At 39.4% G+C, this 17516-nt stretch overlaps 1 protein-coding gene across 1 annotated transcript; it reads right to left on the reverse strand.

Annotated features, from left to right (window-relative positions):
* Positions 1-1229: 1229 nt before the first annotated feature.
* LOC102713974 (UBP1-associated proteins 1C) lies at positions 1230-4164 on the reverse strand. The gene is made up of 6 exons (XM_006645973.3): positions 3968-4164; positions 3751-3825; positions 3036-3163; positions 1927-2374; positions 1723-1836; positions 1230-1602 (listed from the first exon to the last, which is right to left on the reverse strand). Exons 1-6 carry the CDS (start codon positions 4052-4054, stop codon positions 1540-1542), a joined length of 915 nt encoding a protein of 304 aa, XP_006646036.1. The 5' UTR covers positions 4055-4164; the 3' UTR covers positions 1230-1539.
* Positions 4165-17516: the final 13352 nt, after the last annotated feature.

A 17516-nucleotide genomic window follows, 5' to 3' on the forward strand; every position in this document is an offset into this window, starting at 1 on the left:
AACTAAAAGCACAAGCTTCCTGTTTGGAAGAATTGAACCATACTCAACCATATCAGTCTAGCATGATTTGCACAAGATAAAAATTCCAGTTCTCGACATCAATTTGGAACTACAAAGTTTGATAAACCAATCACAAATTCTGATTGAACCATGTTGCTCATGAGAAGTTCAGAACAGAGTACCAAATTAAGGACGAGACCGAGTCAAACCACACTGGCGCCATGTCAGCCAGAACCATTGTCCAAACCGTCTTGAGACCTACTGTGCACCGGTTTTGACAGTTAAAGGACTTGTTTCTATATTGTATTGTGGTTCAGGGACGCAAATCAGACACAGTGCGAAGTTAACGGATCTCAAATGAACTTGTTCCTTATACATTTTACGGGCCAGCCCAAAGAGTCAAAATGGAAATGGGCCATGATCGGATTTGGCCGAGTTAAAAGGAGAAGGATTTGGGTTGGGGCAAAAATATTGTAGCCTATTATTAAAAAAAGAAAAATGAAAGAAAAGAAAAGAAACGAAACAATTGCATATTTGCTTCGTCAATATTTTTTCCCTAATGAAAATTTGCCCTTCTCCCTAAGTGCAAATTTGCTACGGGTTCAGACTACATGGTTTCATATTTGTTACTCCATTAAAAAAGTCATTCTTTAGTTTTTTTTTTTTGGAAAGGAACACAAAAGCATTCCATTACATTACATTACATTACGTAGACACGTCGGCTAAATGACCCTCTACAGAGTTTGTTACAAACTCAGTCAAATGGCCTAAGTAAGTTTCCGAAGTGCCAATCCGCAAAGTGACTTCATGCCTTTGGAATTTTGGTTGTACTAGTAGACAGAAGTTTAGAATCCCAACTCGATGAAATATTGTTTTTCCCTGAGTTCATGAAGACAGGCTCAGTTTGGTAGGAATCCTAGATTATCTGATATGGCGACTCTTTGCATTCGAAACTTTGCCATAGTGCCAGCCACATATGGCATCATTTCTTTCAAGTGCTCTTCTCGAAACTTCGGAGGCAATTGTATGTCTTATTTAGGGAAAAACATATTTATAAATAAAAATAATTTATGAATAAGACTTGTATAAGATGTTCTTAACGATCTAAAAGTACTAAAAAATAAACTATAAAAGTCTAAAATCTAATTTAAATTTTAAGTTAAAAAATCAAATTTTGGCTTATAAGTATAAGCTGAAGCAAAAGGATTGAGCTAAAACGTGTGGCAGCTTACTTTCAAGACAAATATTATTTAATTCGAATTCATAAATCAATGTCCTATAATATTGATTGTTATTGATAGCATAACGTGTTGCCAATATCAGATTAAGATCAGATCAGCCGTTGCTCCCAAAACAATCAAATACAAAATTCACATCAGTTCCCCATGATTGTACAGATGATTCAGGCGGTACAATAATGTATCAATAACAGAACTAAAACACGGCTTTACGCCATAACAAAATCGGGACGGTAAACGCCGTCATTGATCTGACGCGAACGAACCAGTCCACACTCCTCAGGGGCATGATCCATGGCTCTTAATCCTTTGCAACCAATCTAATTTGCTTGCCATCAACAGAAAACCTGGAGCTTGAAGAAATCTGGGACAAGGAACAATTCATCATTTTCCATTAGTTATCAAACAATACGTCTTGGCCAATACTGAAGGATAGCAACTTAATTACTGGCGAGTAAGCTACAAAATTTTTACACTGTACTACCTTATCCATCAACATAGCATGCAACTGCTCCTTATCTTCGATCAAACCACATCCCAGAAGCTCCTTAGTTACTAGCTTTTGTAATTTCTTTAGCTTGAGAGTTCCATCTGGATTCTGAAAGGGGAAAAAGAAAACTGTCACATGTCCAGATAATTTTAAGCACAAACACAAAACAGAGCAGTTTTTCTTGTATAGAAGTCTTACAGTCTGTAGTACTTTGGTAATAATCTTCTTCCACTTAATTTTCTGTTTTTTACATTCTTTAAAGTCAGTATTACTAGCTAGTTCATCCTTAGTACTCTTGATCTTTGCTTTGTGTTCTGGCTCTCCATTTGCAGATTGTATCACTTCTCCGCAGTTCACGCTCGAGTTGTTCGGTCTTTTCGTGTTATCTGGCCCTTCTGAGGTTGCATCATTTGCTCTCTTTCTTTTTACTGCATCTTTGCCCACACCACTTTCACTTTCAGTACTCTTCGCATTATTTACTTGTGTTGATTCTGTCATAGGTGCAGCAATAGTTTCCTTGGGAGTTTGTTCAGCTCCATTTGCTTGTTTCTGAGAAGCATGAAAGGCTTTTGCTTTTGCTCTATGCTTCTTGCCATCTGCATGTGATAAGAGTGTTTGCTTGCTAGTGGTCGTCGTCTTGCAAAGGCTGTGAAACAAATCTACATTAAGTGCAGGATTTTGAACATCTCCATAAATTATTTGAAAGACCTAAATATCGACGTATATTAGTGAACAGTGCTTCAGCTGAAATGGCCTACCTACAAGGACAAACAAGAGAATGTTTATCTAAAGAATGATGATACATTTGTTCTGTACATTTGAGCTTGTGTTTACAAAAAGAACGGGCGACTAAAACTAGCTCTAAGAGTATGTGGTAGAAGATTGCAGCTTGAAACATATCACATTTGTTTCATTACTGTGATAGATAGTGTTTCAATAAAAAGTCTACAAGACCGCATACAAGGAACAAGTGCTCCGACCTTGTACCACTTAAGCTGCAAAATGTCTGATTATGCCGCATAAACACTAAAAGTTGGGTTAACCACATGACACCGTGGACCGATTTCTAAAACATTGGTGATAGACACAATCACACCTCACATACTAAAGAATCTAATAATTCCAAGGAAGTAAATTTCTCTATGATAGTAGCAATGCACGTAAAAAAGCACAAGGTATGAGCATTTTAAAATATAGATTGTTCGGACCAAATATGATGGGACATGGTTTCCACTGTTTCCACAGTTCCACTACAGAACCATCTGCAAATGTAACTATAAATATGCTGCAGGATGAAGTTAGCAAACCTGCAGAACCAAGGTGGATGAGTTGACAGCCCGACGTTGATATCAACATCAGCATTCGGCTTTGGCTTGTCCTGCTTGCCCTGTGCGTTATTGGACCCTTTATTCTGTCCCTTGGGACCATACTTCTCCTGAAAGGGGATGTAGTGTGATACTGACTCAGATTCAAACACACAATTTACACATCAGTCTATAGCAATCCTGAACAAATAGAATGACCTCAGGGACTTATACATTCCTCAAAATTCAGAGAAGACCCTATTGTGATGTGGAGCTAAACTGCTAAGTAATTTTGATGGAATACATCTGAGTACAGACCTATGCAATCCAAGACAGTATTCAACCGATCAATTTCACAATAATTTGATCCAATCCCAATCAAATCAAACCAAATCATCCGATCTCTGAGGTTTACTTACCAATTACTACTACGTAGAACAAACTCCGTAAAGAAATTGTCAGAAATCACAGATTCCACCCTATCCACTAAATTGTCCCAAAAGAAATGACAGAAATTCGACCTGGACTCTCATCATACAAGCAATAGCAAGAAACTGTTACAATACAATACCATCAAATTAAACACAATTCAAACGCAGGCTAGAAACTCTGAATAAATAAATTTATGCAGCGTTGCCATGGGCAAACCAACTGCATCGCTCTTCACTAGAACAGCATGAGCAATCAAGAAATGGGTAGAGGGGGAAAGTGTACTCACAGCCTCGGAGATGCACTGGGTGTGCGCCTGCACGGTGTCCTGGCTGAAGGACTCGCCGCAGTCGATGCAGGAGAGCTGCCGCCGCAAACACACACACAAAAAAAAAAAAAAGAACACGAAACAAGTCAATCATAAGCCACTTGGCCGCTCGTTGCGAGAGGAGCAAAACCAAACCGAGCGACGGAGAGAAGTGGAGAAGGGGGAGGCGGGCGGTCACCCTGTAGGCGGAGCAGGAGCGGAAGTGGCCGGCGAGCTTGGGCTTCTTGAGGTTCTCGCCGCAGTCCTCGCACTGGAACCACACCATCGCCGTCAGCCGTCGCCGCCGCGGCCTCCTTCACCTACCTACGTCGACGCGGAAGGGTAGGGTTTTGGGTGCGGCGAGGGAGGGCTGAGGACGCAGTAGCGGCAATAGGGCGGGTTTGGGGGGTTTGTTCTCCGCGAGGCCGCGGCCGTGGACCGGAAGCTTAAGGCCCATCACCATGTAAGCTCTTCCTCGAACAAGCCCATGTAATCCTCTTCGCATGGGCCACCGGACCAGACGGCCCGCCAGCATCTCTCTCTCTCATGCTTTGTTTGGGACCTAGGAGGAAAAACCCACGAAAATATTGCTCTCGAGGGGATTTTTGGGGTGACATGCACCACCCCACCATTTCCGTCGGAAACACGTCGAATATACAGGATTTCATTTCAACGGAACAAATTATAAAGCAGACGATACCAACTGATATCACCAGCATCTCGCGGTGAGGCAGCGTAGAGGGGCGGCGGAGTGCGGGGTAAGGACGTGCCGGAGTGCGAAGGCGGAGGAGGGATGCAACATGCGTGGAGATCGGCATTGGCGGGGGAAAGCCGGCGCCAGCGCGCGATGCAGCGTAGATATGAAGATAGAGCGGCGTCGGTGTCAAAAACAACATAAGGACTTCCGTCCAGACGAATGTTTGTTCATTAGGCTTTCAGTCGCATAAAATCTATGGCTACAAATTATTCTCTGCTACCGTAGGAATGACAGGGATAAAAATCATGGGTAACAAAAAATTCAGAAAATAGAGGAAAATTGCAAGCCAACACTTTCAACTATTGACCAAAATTATCGATGTACCAAAGCAATTTCAATAAAACAATGAAAAAATGAAAAAAAAAGATATTTGATGCAAACATTCGAACAACATAACGGTACGCAATGAGGCTGAAATGAAGAGAGTGAAATATGTGAACCATACATAGAGGGTGAAATATACGCATTTTGGTTGCTGCGTTTTCTGTTGTGTTGTGTGGTGTGTTTATTCATACGTCTCGACCAGCTATTTCGTCGGCGGTGAGCCACTCCCGATCGGCAACGAGGTCGGGGAGCACCACTACGTCGGACCGCCGCCAGCTCTCTGCCTCCACTCTGTTCGGAACATATCTGGTACTATATTTGTCCCATGATAATTTTATTTTTTGATTTTTTATCTAAAGTTTGACTATTCATCTTATTTAAAAATTTTGTATAGAAATTTTAAAAAATTAGTCACGTATAAAGTACTATTTATATTTTATCATTTAGTAACAACAAAAATAGTAATCACAAAAAATTTTAAATAAAACGAAGAGTCAAAATATTATATTTAAAAACTGAAAAATAAATGTATTTCGGGATAGGGGTAGCAGCAGCGTCTGCATGCCAGTCTTTCACACCGGTGCGTCATCCTTGCGCATGTTGTCGTTGACGTGAAGTGCCTCCACCGCTTCATACATCCTCTTCCTCTTGTTCGGCTTCTTCACGAAATGCTAGATCAATCCGTGAAGCTACATGATCCTGCTGAATACACGCGAATGTCTGAGAGGCTCTGCGTTGTTGTTAGATGTTATACGAACGTGCTAGTCAGTTTAATCATGTCACTGACAAGTTAATAAAATAAACCAATCGACTATTGAGCCGACAGATAACTAAGTACTCGGTCGATAGGATGTTGATGTGTCAACGTTTAGCCGATAGGTTGAACAATTGGTTGTTAAAAGACTTGGATCGACTGAGAATCCGATACACATAAACTCAAATAATTAAATAAATAATGAATCATCTGCTACAATCGACCAAACTCAACTTGCATGTGATCCTTATAAACGTTGCAACACCTAAATAACTATTGACTTAAATAAAGTCGATTGGTGTAGAAACAATGTTGTACGGTAATCAGCTATTCTATTGATATAAATACAATGAGTACGTAGACCTGCAAAGATAATCGGTTATGATCAACTGATAATTGATCAAGATCTATAAAATATCTAGCTTAGCTTGCTAGAAATAATTTTAGAAGATCAAACCGAACCGAGACAGTTCAAGATTACGCCTAGCAATATCAGACAAGATACTAAATATATCAAGATTGCTATCAAGCCAATGAGCCGGTGACTAATAACTTATTGGCTAGAACTCTGATAAAACAATAAGTAAGATACATCGATCTGATATAAACTATTTGATAAACACAATTTAATAGATCGGATTGATCCGAGATAGTATTAAATTAAAGATGTCAAATAGCAAATATCAAATACACATAGACACTCAAAATGGTTGACCAGATCAACATGTCACACATGAATGCTTAGGAGTCTATACGTCGTTCTAGTGCATGACCTAAATTCTTAGAAAGTGCAGGCGTGCTAGTTAGTTTGATCATGTAACTTCCAAGATGAATAAAATAATTTGATCGGTTGTCAAGCCGATAGATGTAGAATCTAGCCGATAGACTAAGCAATCGGCTGTTGAAAGCTTGGATCGGCTGGGAATCTGGTATGAACTCAAATAATTATTTACTAAGAAATCTTACCAATTTTTAGCATTAACAGATCCACAACAAGAGAGAGGGAGAAGGCATGCGGGCGTAGGGAAATAGAAGGGATCTAGATCCTATTACTTGGTTGCCATGCTCGAGGTAATAGAGCTCTCAACACACATTTTGAAATTGGCGTTTCTGTTTCACAAATCAATCTATTGGCGAAACTACATGACAAATTAATCTAATGTAAACCTAACTTGGGGGATGACGACTACAGATAGTATTTGAGACGTGGTGCCCCTTGGACGCGCCCTAATGGGTTCGAAAACGTTACACGACCCAACGACCCAAATGAATGTGCCATAGCCCCTGGTAGATTCTGGACGCTGACTTGTTTCTATGATTAATGTTGATCCTGACATGATTTTAATGTCAAACCAAAACCACTGGATAAATTATAAAATTATATTTCATGCATATGTGGATCATCGAAAACGGTTTGTACGCATCCTAGGTGTCCATTTTAGTGCATGTTGATCCTAGAGGCCGAGGCAGACTCAAACTCGAGATGGACTAGGCCACTTGCCTTACTTAGACGTCCTTGATGGTCTTCTCCAACTCCAAAACTCTCTCTCCAGGGACTTCATGGTTCTCTCCAATGTTCCTTAGTATGATAAAATCATTAGCTAGTAATCTATTCTCAAAACTATGAAAAGAATTACTTAGGAATGAGCTCACATGTATATATAATTTGCAGACACGAGCTCTAGTGATTGAACATTGCATATATTGTGCGTATCCAAAGTATGATGTCTTAATCAAGTTCGGTGACACCTCGACGCATCCCCCACCGGCTTTTTCCACATTCTCCACACTCGCCATATCCCCCATGTCGTAACCGCTCAACCACCTCAAATTTGACCTCTGGCTCGCTGGACCAAATCCAGGCGAGCATGTCGCTAGGACGGGCATGGCATCAGATCTGGTTGACGAGGTGCTCCAATGGTGTGGACCAACATGACTTCGCAGTGGGGCGTTGGCATAAGCTCCGGGCGACAGTTGACGAGTTAGAGAAATTCGAGCTCCACTACAACGTGCAAGGGCCTTTGGCTTCATGAGGCAACGAGTGATGATGGATTCACCAGCGTGGATGAGCTTTAGGTATGTCTCCAGCTACTGCCTCTTGATCCACACTCAAAACTGGCTACCGTCGTTCCCCTTCTTCGTCCCTCGTATGGCTTCGCCCTTTTTCCACCGAGGCCACTCGTGTCTTCTGCAAGACACATCCACCCTCCCGAGATCACTCTCCCAAGTCCCAGTGTCCTCTCTCCTCCATAGAAGCACTTCTCCTATAAGACAAGCTGAGACAACTCGTCACGTATGAGCATTATCCACAATATATGAGGCATCTTTGGATCTAAGGAGTACTATTGCTAGTGCAACATATGAGTCTTGTATGGCTCTTCTGAGCTTGGGCAAATCCACAAATAAGTGCCAATCATTAGAATTATCCATATATGCATGTCTTTACGTGTTAAATTCTATGTGTGTAATATTACATTAACATGCAGGCCTAATGTTTTTTGTTTGATAAAAACGATGTACTGTTGCAGCACTTATCAAGTACTCCCTTCTTTTCGTACCATAAGACTAGATTTGTCTAAATTAATCCATGTATCAGTGTATAGGTATCTAGATTCTCTAGATTATTTAGTACATATATAAATTTTAGGCGAGGCTAAAAGTCTTATAGCGTAGAACAAATGGAATAACTAGCTAGGCAAGGCACTAAAAAGTTCACGGTCACAAATGAGCAGGGAGCGTTTACGATCTTTACAGTTTCGTTCAATTGAGTAAAATGAGCGTCAGACGTTTCGTTTTTGCAATTAATTTTTTACACGGTCTGTTTTTGAAATGAGTTTTGTAGACGAGTCCATTTGCCCAATTTTCGGGAGCTTCCAGTGTGGTGGAGGGCAGGGCAGGTCATGTACTGGACGCGATGCAGTGTGTATCGCTGAACTCACGAACATGCCAGTCACACGCACGATTCCAGGAGAAAGGAAAGGAATTTACGCCGATCGCGAGGGCCCGGGGGGACGCGCGGCGCAAGCCACCCCTGTCCCGGCCGCGGCGTCAGTCAATACGCATGCAGCTCAAGGCCAACGCCTTGCAAACCAACCAAACCAACGCGGCGTTACGCGGTGCTTCTGCTCGCCGCATCAGCGCACCCACGCAACAACCGCGCGTACCATGGAACCACTACCCAGCCCGGCGGCTCGATCGATCGATCTGACTGACGTCGCGCCGCGGCCACTGCCCGCCTGCAAGTCGTCGTGGGCATTTTTTCGCAAAATATGATGATGGTACGCGTGACAAACGTCCGTGCGTGGCTGATGGCTCCCAGTCCCAGCTCAAACTCAGGTGGTGTTTAGCTGCCAAAATTTTTTGTAAAAACATAACATCGAATGTTTGATCGGACGTTGAAAGAGATTTTTGGACACGAATGAAAAAACGAATTTCACGGCTAGCCTAGAAACCGCGAGACGAATCTTTTGAGCCTAATTAATCCGTCATTAGCACATGTTAGTTACTATAGCACTTATGGCTAATCATGGATTAATTAGGCTCAAAAGATTCGTCTCAAGATTTCTTTCATACATGTATAATTAGTTTTTTGGTTTATTTATGTTTAATGTTTTATTTAGATATCCAAAAATTTAATGTGATGTTTTTGAAAAAAAAATAGAGGCAATAAAAGAAGGCCTCAAAATCAGCGGACGACGAATCTCCTCGATCGCCTTGACTTGAAAGGAAATTTTCAATCACAGCCTGCCCTGCCTGGCTGCCTCTTGCCTGCGATCCCTGGATGCACAGATCGGCGTATGGCCTGTCCGACGTCAACCGTGACCCGAGTAGCATCATATACCATTAGTAATGTCTTTTTTTTTCTATAATTAATGTATTTTTGGAATTCAAATTTGACCCATGGAAAATACATTTGGAGGTCTATACCCTCGTCATTTTGCTTTTCTGCTTATGCTTGAATTTTCAATCTTAAATTTAAAGTTTTTTATCATAGTTTATTATTTCAGCATTTGCTTTTATATAGCTAAGAACACATATAGAAAAGTTTTATTCATAAATTATTTTTATTTATAAATAGTCGTTTCATTTTTTTCAAAAAAAACTAAAAGATGGCAGCCCTAATTATCTCATCAATCATCTCATATTCAACTCTTGTTCATTTTACCCCTAACTATCTCTCTCACTCTATATAATCTTCTCATTTAGTAAGAGGTATTTAAATCATTTTCTATAACTAATTTAACTATACAGTACTGGAAATAAAATTATAATGAAACGGACTGAGTATTATACTACTGTAGCAGTAGATGCTAGCTGTGATCACCAATCATTTGGCGCTGAAACCCTCCTGGAGAAAGTGCAGCACGCCAACCACCGCCACCGGTCCACATTCCACAACCTCCATCTCACTCAATCTCAAAACCGGCTAGCTTCCTCTGTCCCTGCAGGTTTTAGGGAACAAAACGGGTAGAGGTTTTACCACCATACTACTCTCCTCCTCGCTCATCATTCTCGCCAAATCTATTTATCTATTATATTATAAAGATAGTTTTAAAGAACCCCAAATTTGCTTTGAAAGATAAAAATTACCACATTGATCTAAGGAAAAAAACTTGACCATTAGATCATGTTAAATCTAGTTTATAATGGTATAAATTAATCGATACAGTTGTATACAAAATACAATTATATCTATAGATGTAGAACCTATGAGTTCTATATAAAATCCACCACATACATGTAGAAATAAAAATATAAGAGTTGTATATGAAATCTAAACTTTATATGAATAGAAGCTAAGAGTTGTATTAAAATATAAACCTATATAAAAAAATATATGAGCTGCATATCAAATTCAAACATAAAAATAAAACTTAAGAGTTTCATATAAAATCCAAACATACTTCTACATAGTGATAGCTATATAAATAAAATTTTGAAGTTGCATATTAAATCTAATTATTATCTAGGCCCCAAAACCTCTTGCCTGATCTGATAACAGTAGCAAAGCCGGTGTACGCATAGCATCGCTCAATTATTATCTAGCCCCCAAAACCTCTCGCCTGATCTGATAATAGTAGCAAAACCTTAGCCGGTATTCCTTGGATGTCCCGTTTTAAGATCAAAACACGTCTTACACACAAGAAGTAGAGTCCATGTTGAGGATGAGTAGCTAGCACCAGCTACAGTTCCAAATCACATTGGTTGCATTGTTCTCCACGCAGTTTCAGAACTCAGACACTGACAGGGCAGGAGCAAGAGGCGAGGCTCCGACCTAATCCTGCACTGATCGTACGTGAGCAAAGCCACAAGTTGAGCGACGCTTTAGGTGGTGTTCATATTAGGAAAATTTTGGGGAGAAATGTCACGTCAAATGTTTGATGGGATGTCGGAAGGGGTTTTGGACACGAATAAAAAAACAAATTTCACGGCTAGCCTAGAAACCGCGAGACGAATCTTTTGAGCCTAATTAATCCGTCATTAGCACATGTTGGTTACTGTAGCACTTAAGACTAATCATAGACTAATTAGATTCAAAAGATTCGTCTCAAGATTTCTTCCGTAACTGTATAATTAGTTTTTTGATTCATCTATGTTTAATACTTTATTTAGGTGTTTAAAGATTTGATGTGATGTTTTTAGAAAAAAAATTAAGAACTAAACAAGGCCTAGACAGCGTCCATGTCGAGCTGTTGTTGCAGCAACATCGGCCATGGACCACATATATCCATCGCTGACAACAACCAGCCCGCCGGCCAAAATTAAAACCAGGGTCCATATGGCCATTAGCTAGGGCCGCCCACATGATATAGTCTTTTTATCGCTTATACTTACGTGTATATACTAAAATTTAAATTTTTAATATTAAATTTGGAGTTAATTTTAGAATTATTTTAATTAAAATTTATTTTCCAGCCTTAACTTTTAGATCGTTAAGAATACATATATAAAAATTTTATTAATACATTAGTTTTCATTTATAAATATAACGTTTGGTTTTTTTCCCAACAATCACCCCATGTATCTATCTACATCCATCTCTTGTCAACTATCATCATCATCCATCCAATGATCCAAAACGACAAAAAGTAATTAAAACGAAGGCGAAAACAGGCATCAAATTTCAGATAAGCACGGACAGATGGACGGATCAGCATTCAGCACTGAATGAAAAAAATAATCAGGTGATGGAAAATGGAATGATAGTCACAGAAAAGCACCCCCTGAAAGCATGCATGTATAGGTTGGCATCACTTGACAAGCAAATGTATGATACAGATTAACCGATACATACACACGCACGCATGCAACTTTCTGCCCCTTCTTTCTAGCTTTGTGCAGTTGCTTTCTCCAACCTCCTCACCCTTTCTGGCTGCAGGCTGATTGGTACTAACACCATCAGTGAGCAACAGCAATGAAGCATGTAGGCAGCAGTACAGTGTGGCAGTAGCCTTGTGTAGTTGACAAAAATTTTCGCTAAAGGGTCACATCAAACGTTTGACCAGATATTAGAAGGGGTTTTCGGACACAAATGGAAAAACAAATTTCAGATTCCGACTGAAAACCGCGAGACGAATCTTTTGAGTCTAATTAATTCGTCATTAGCATATGTTGGTTACTGTAGCACTTATGGCTAATTATGTCCTAATTAGGTTAAAAAGATTCGTCTCACAATTTCTCATGTAACTATGTAATTAATTTTAGCGTTCATGTATATTTAATGTTTTATTTAGGTGTCCAAAGATTAGACATGATGTTTTAGGAAAAAAATTTTAGGAACTAAATAAGGCCTTAATATGGGGATGATACCGTACTTACGTGCGTGGCTAGCGTCCAAATCACCGCTTTTTTTCTGGCATCTAAACTGTGCTATTGCTTTGTGTGGAATTCAGCTATACCTTTTTTCTTTTGGGGGATTTGGAATCTTGTTCAGGGAGGAACACTGGAACAGTACGGGTGTTCTCGTCTTTGATGGCGAGGAGAGGGAAGAGAACCATTAATTGATGCTAATTACTGCAGCCATAGATCCTGCTACTATTAATATCGCATTTAAAAACGAAATCCAGCAGTACTGGTAGAAACATTTAAGAACAAGTACAATAGTTGTAGACGTTTGTTGTCTATTTGACACACACAGATAGCTAAATAGACAGTTTATATAATGAATTGTCTATTTGTTTGTCTACAAAATATTTAATTTATCATTTGACACATAAATCAAGATAATCAATGGTACCAGCGAATAGACGATACGCGGCATACCCGTGCCGTCTCTTCATGAAGAGACGCTGTGGTCGTCTGTTAGATAGGGAGTGGTTTTTTTTACAAGTTTCGTAACATCTAGATGACTCAAAGACATGCATTGCCCTAATAGCCCATGCAAATAAATTTGGCTTGGTCTGAAACAAATGCTGGTGTCAAGTTGTCAAGTGTCAAACAAATTTTGGCTTTGTCTGAAACACATCCAGTTTGGACAAACAAACTAACAAATTTGACAGTTTTCATGGGGAGACTGCGATCCATTTGTGCTGAAGCGTTTGGACTTTGAACGTCAAGACACAAAACCGGGGTATTAGGAAAGGAAAGTTAGCGTTAAGTACTCCGTACTAGTGTTAGCTCAACATCAAATTCAGCGTGTGTGTTTGATGATAGCGTGAATGATGAGGCAAGAGAGAGGCCGGGGGGCGCCGTCCAATATTGTCGTGCCCGATGATGGCCGAGCTTGCTCGCCACCCAAAAGAACACGAGGGACAAGAGGGATTCCGAGCCCAGGAAATCATGGCGCCAGCTTGGAGAAACCGAAAGCCACCGAGCACAATGTTACCTGCGAAAGCCACCTGTGAATTATCTTCGTCGTACTCCCTCTCCGGATTTTACCAAGCGCCGTTAATGACTTTAAGATATGTGTTGTATTTAGAATTTTTTTAATACGTAAAGTGCAAGTCATACCGAACAAACAATATAAATATTAAAAAGACAAATAGTAATTATGTTTTGTAAATACATGTGATGAACGAACAAATGTATGTCAAAAGAGCCAACGCATCATCTTATTACTAATTTTTAACACTCGTTTCATCCTAAAATATAAGATTTTCTATACATATATTCTCATTTAAACCAATAAGAAGTTTCCACCACTAAAATTTCTTAACAGTGTTCCATATTCACAACTGATGATAACATTCTCTCATTTAATTTAGACACTTCCATAAGAGCATCCCCAACAGCTCATCTAAATTTGGTTGTCCATATCTTCATTTGGATGATCATCTAAACTAGTTTTATCCTTCATATCTTTTTATACTCCACTAGATCATTCATATATGGCATTCTCTATATCACTTTGGAGGATGGAGAGAGATCATCTAAATATGAAGGTTTTCTCTTCTAATATAAATGATATCTAAAAATAGATGATAGGATAGACGTTCTGTTGGAGCTCAGTTTGTAGTCTTCATCCTCTATTTCTAGGATAGAGGATGGGATAGATGAGTTGTTGGGAATACTTTAATACTTATGCTTAGCTCTAAAAGTCCTTATATACGGTTGTGCTTCCAGCTAGAATGCCAAAATGGTTGTGTTGGTGTGGCTAACAAGTCACTTGTCTGGCAAGACATGCTCATCATATGCAATGTGTGATGTATTCTGCTTCAGGGAGCAGAAAATGAGGGGGGCTAATCTGAAGCTGTGTCTGCCTTTGAGGGCACACCCTGGCTGCTGAGATGAGGTTAATTTGGTGGTGTTTAGATTGAGAAAATTTTTGGGAGAAGTGTCACGTCAAATATTTGACCGGATAACGGAAGGGGTTTTCGGACATGAATGAAAAAACGAATTTCACGGCTAGTCTAGAAATCGCGAGACGAATCTTTTGAGCCTAATTAATCCGTCATTAGCACATGTTGGTTACTGTAGCACTTATGGCTAATTATGGGCTAACTAAGCTCAAAAGATTCGTCTCAAGATTTCTTTCATAACTGTGCAATTAGTTTTTTTATTCATCTATGTTTAATACTTTATTTAGGTGTCTAAAAATTCGATACGATGTTTTTGGAAAAAAATTTAGGAACTAAACAAGGCCTTTGTTTGTTGACACCAGCTCAAATGTCCATGTTCGTTCGATCGTTCGTTCGTTTCAGGAGTTCCTCCGGAGGAAAACACTCGGAAGACGCTACAAGTTGCTACTACAAAAAGAACACGCGTTGGTTGCTTGAACTAATTAACCATCTGTGCAACTGCCCCTCGCTCAGGAGAAAAAAATTTCCACGTACTCCGTATCATATACATTGCATGTCTGGGCATTTTGTTCCCTTCACGAAATCATTGCACAGACACGTAAGGGGTGTTTTAGATGGTAAAAAAATTTTGCCAGAGATATCACATCGAACATTTGACCGGATATCAGAAGGGGTTTTCGGACACGAATAAAAAAAATGAATTTCACAGCTCGGCTGGAAACCGCGAGACGAATCTTTTAAGCCTAATTATGCCGTCATTAGCACATATTGGTTACTGTAGCACTTATGGCTAATCATGGACTAATTAGTCTCAAAAAATTCGTCTCACGATTTCTCACATAACTGTGCAATTAATTTTTGGTTCATCTATGTTTAATGCTTCATTTAGATGTCCAAAGATTCGATGTGATGTTTTTAGGAAATTTTTTTTGAACTAAACTAGTCCTAAGAATAAGCTTGATTACTGGAGGACGAAAAAAACTAGTAAACGTTGATCACTATGTAACCAACTAATGAGCTCTTCCTAATTTCATAAAGAAGCCTGATTTTTCATTTTATAACTTAAATAATCAATCTTTGAACTGAGCAGTTTTCTAATTCAATTCCGAGATAGTAGTTAATCACACAGTTTATTTATAGCTAATGACTATTCAAGTATTTGAATTCGCGACTCAATTTTGAAAACACCGGTGGGGATTCAGAATTTCAGATGTTAGCTCAAAAGTTGCACTTTCACTCAAAGAACAATACTAATAAAACCGCACTGTTGGTTCGGCAATTAAATAGCGCATAGCCACATGCCACACATGTTTGGTTTAACTTTATGATGAGGTTTTCATTATCTCTTGATACCCCTCTCAATGACCGAAGAAAAACTCGGTTTAGATTAGGGTTGCGGTCTCACGGCGTTGCCTCGCTCCATACCTGCATCGCACCCTTCACCATCGATCGCCTATGGCAGTACACAGCACAAGGCAACACCCAGTGCGCACCACTGCCAACAAGATCATGACCCGTCTACTTGTCGTTGGTCATCACTCATCTCGACTTTCTGCTAGCTGCATCTTAAGCCACCCTCTCCTCTAGCGGCCGTCGCTCCTTCTAGTCATGGATAACAATAACATGCACAGGCAAGCAGCTGTCCCTTGTCACGTAGGATGTTTGGACGTTAATTAAAAGTATTAAATATAGACTGATAATAAAATTAATTATATAAATAAAAGTTATTTCATTAGACAAATTTTTTAAGCCTAATTAAGTTACGATTAGCAAATGTTTACTGTAGCATCACATTCGCTAATTATTGACTAATTAGGCTCAATAGATTCGTCTCGCGAAATAGTCCAAAGTATGTGGTGGGTTTTATTAATAATCGATATTTAATACTTCTAATTAGTATCCAAACATTCGATGTGACAGGGACTTAAAAAAGTCCTGGGCAAACAAACACCCCCTTAGGCCTTGTTCGGTTAGAGAGGGATTGGGCCATAACCCCCATGGATTTCTTCCCTGGGAAAAAAATCGCGGCCCACAGAAAAATCGTTGATCGGTTAAGCCCAGTCGAGGTTTTAGTCCGGCCTATCCAGGATTTTTCCATTGTCTTGGGAGAGGAATTAATCCTCTTCATCGGTGGTGTGGAAAAAAATCCCATCATCTCGTGTGATAATGTGTAAGATCCCAACCTGTCACTTTCTATAAATTCATGTTAAAACGAATAGATGTTTTTATGAAAGGGATTATAGGAAAGTTAGGGATTCAATCCTACAAGGATTAGGTGATAAGGGAGGGGTTCACCCAATCTCCTTCAGGATAGATTCCTCTTGGGGATTAAATCTCAACTAAGCAAGATTCCTCTTGGGGATTAAATCTCAACTAAGCGAAGAGGCCTTAACTTGTTAGGATAAGTAGCCGAGCCGAGCCAAAGCTAGCTCAATATTCAGCCCTAGTTAAGACAGTCATGCTAATTTCAACCTAGCTGGTTTATATTATTTTTCTTTTTGGTAAAGCTGGTTAGCATGGTTATAGTTTGGCTACATTTAACCGCTTTAGCTGGGTTAGCTACATAAAGGATCCATTTGATTTAGATTATTGAGAAGATTATTGCCATTCATTATTTACTTGATTATAAGAAGATAAATCTAAGCAATTAATAATATATTAAAAATTAAGCAATGCAGCAGAAGAAGTTTATTTTGAGAAAAACCATGTTTTTATAAGTGCGAAGGAAATACAATACGTTTCAATAATCGGTGAATAACATGAAAAGAAGGTGAAGTGGTAGGAACCCCACGGTGATACATCCATACAGTTCCACTTACATAGCAAAGACGCTAGGCCTACCTGTCAGTTTGACACAAAGGACCATTTCTGCTGTCAGCTAGCTCATCAACTACTACACTAGTTCCACCTACTTGGCGCCGAAGCTTCTTTCGCACACAAAACAGCGTAATTAGCCAATAATTTATAGTAAATAACTAACTCTCTAAAAATATAAGCATTTATAAAATACAAATTTTTATACACATTTCTGCACTGATTTGTATTATATCTACCATTCCAGTTTTTAGACCCAATAAGATGCTTAGAAAAGAAATTTAAACAATTCAAAATTAAAAAATTAAATACGAATTGACTAAAAGAGAATCTATCAACCCCTCTTTTCACTCTCATTTAT

This window comes from Oryza brachyantha, chromosome 1 (assembly GCF_000231095.2).
Source record: "Oryza brachyantha chromosome 1, ObraRS2, whole genome shotgun sequence".
In the NCBI taxonomy this organism is placed as follows: domain Eukaryota; kingdom Viridiplantae; phylum Streptophyta; class Magnoliopsida; order Poales; family Poaceae; genus Oryza; species Oryza brachyantha.

What these genes read in the sequence shown, in the direction of transcription:
- LOC102713974 (XM_006645973.3), bottom strand. Translation starts at nt 4,054, where the DNA reads ATGGTGTGGTTCCAGTGCGAGGACTGCGGCGAGAACCTCAAGAAGCCC. An exon ending in GCTCCTGCTCCGCCTACAGG is followed by an intron (nt 3,826 to 3,967) that starts GTGACCGCCCGC and finishes TTGCGGCGGCAG; the next exon opens with CTCTCCTGCATCGACTGCGG. An exon ending in TTACCAAAGTACTACAGACT is followed by an intron (nt 1,837 to 1,926) that starts GTAAGACTTCTA and finishes TTCCCCTTTCAG; the next exon opens with AATCCAGATGGAACTCTCAA.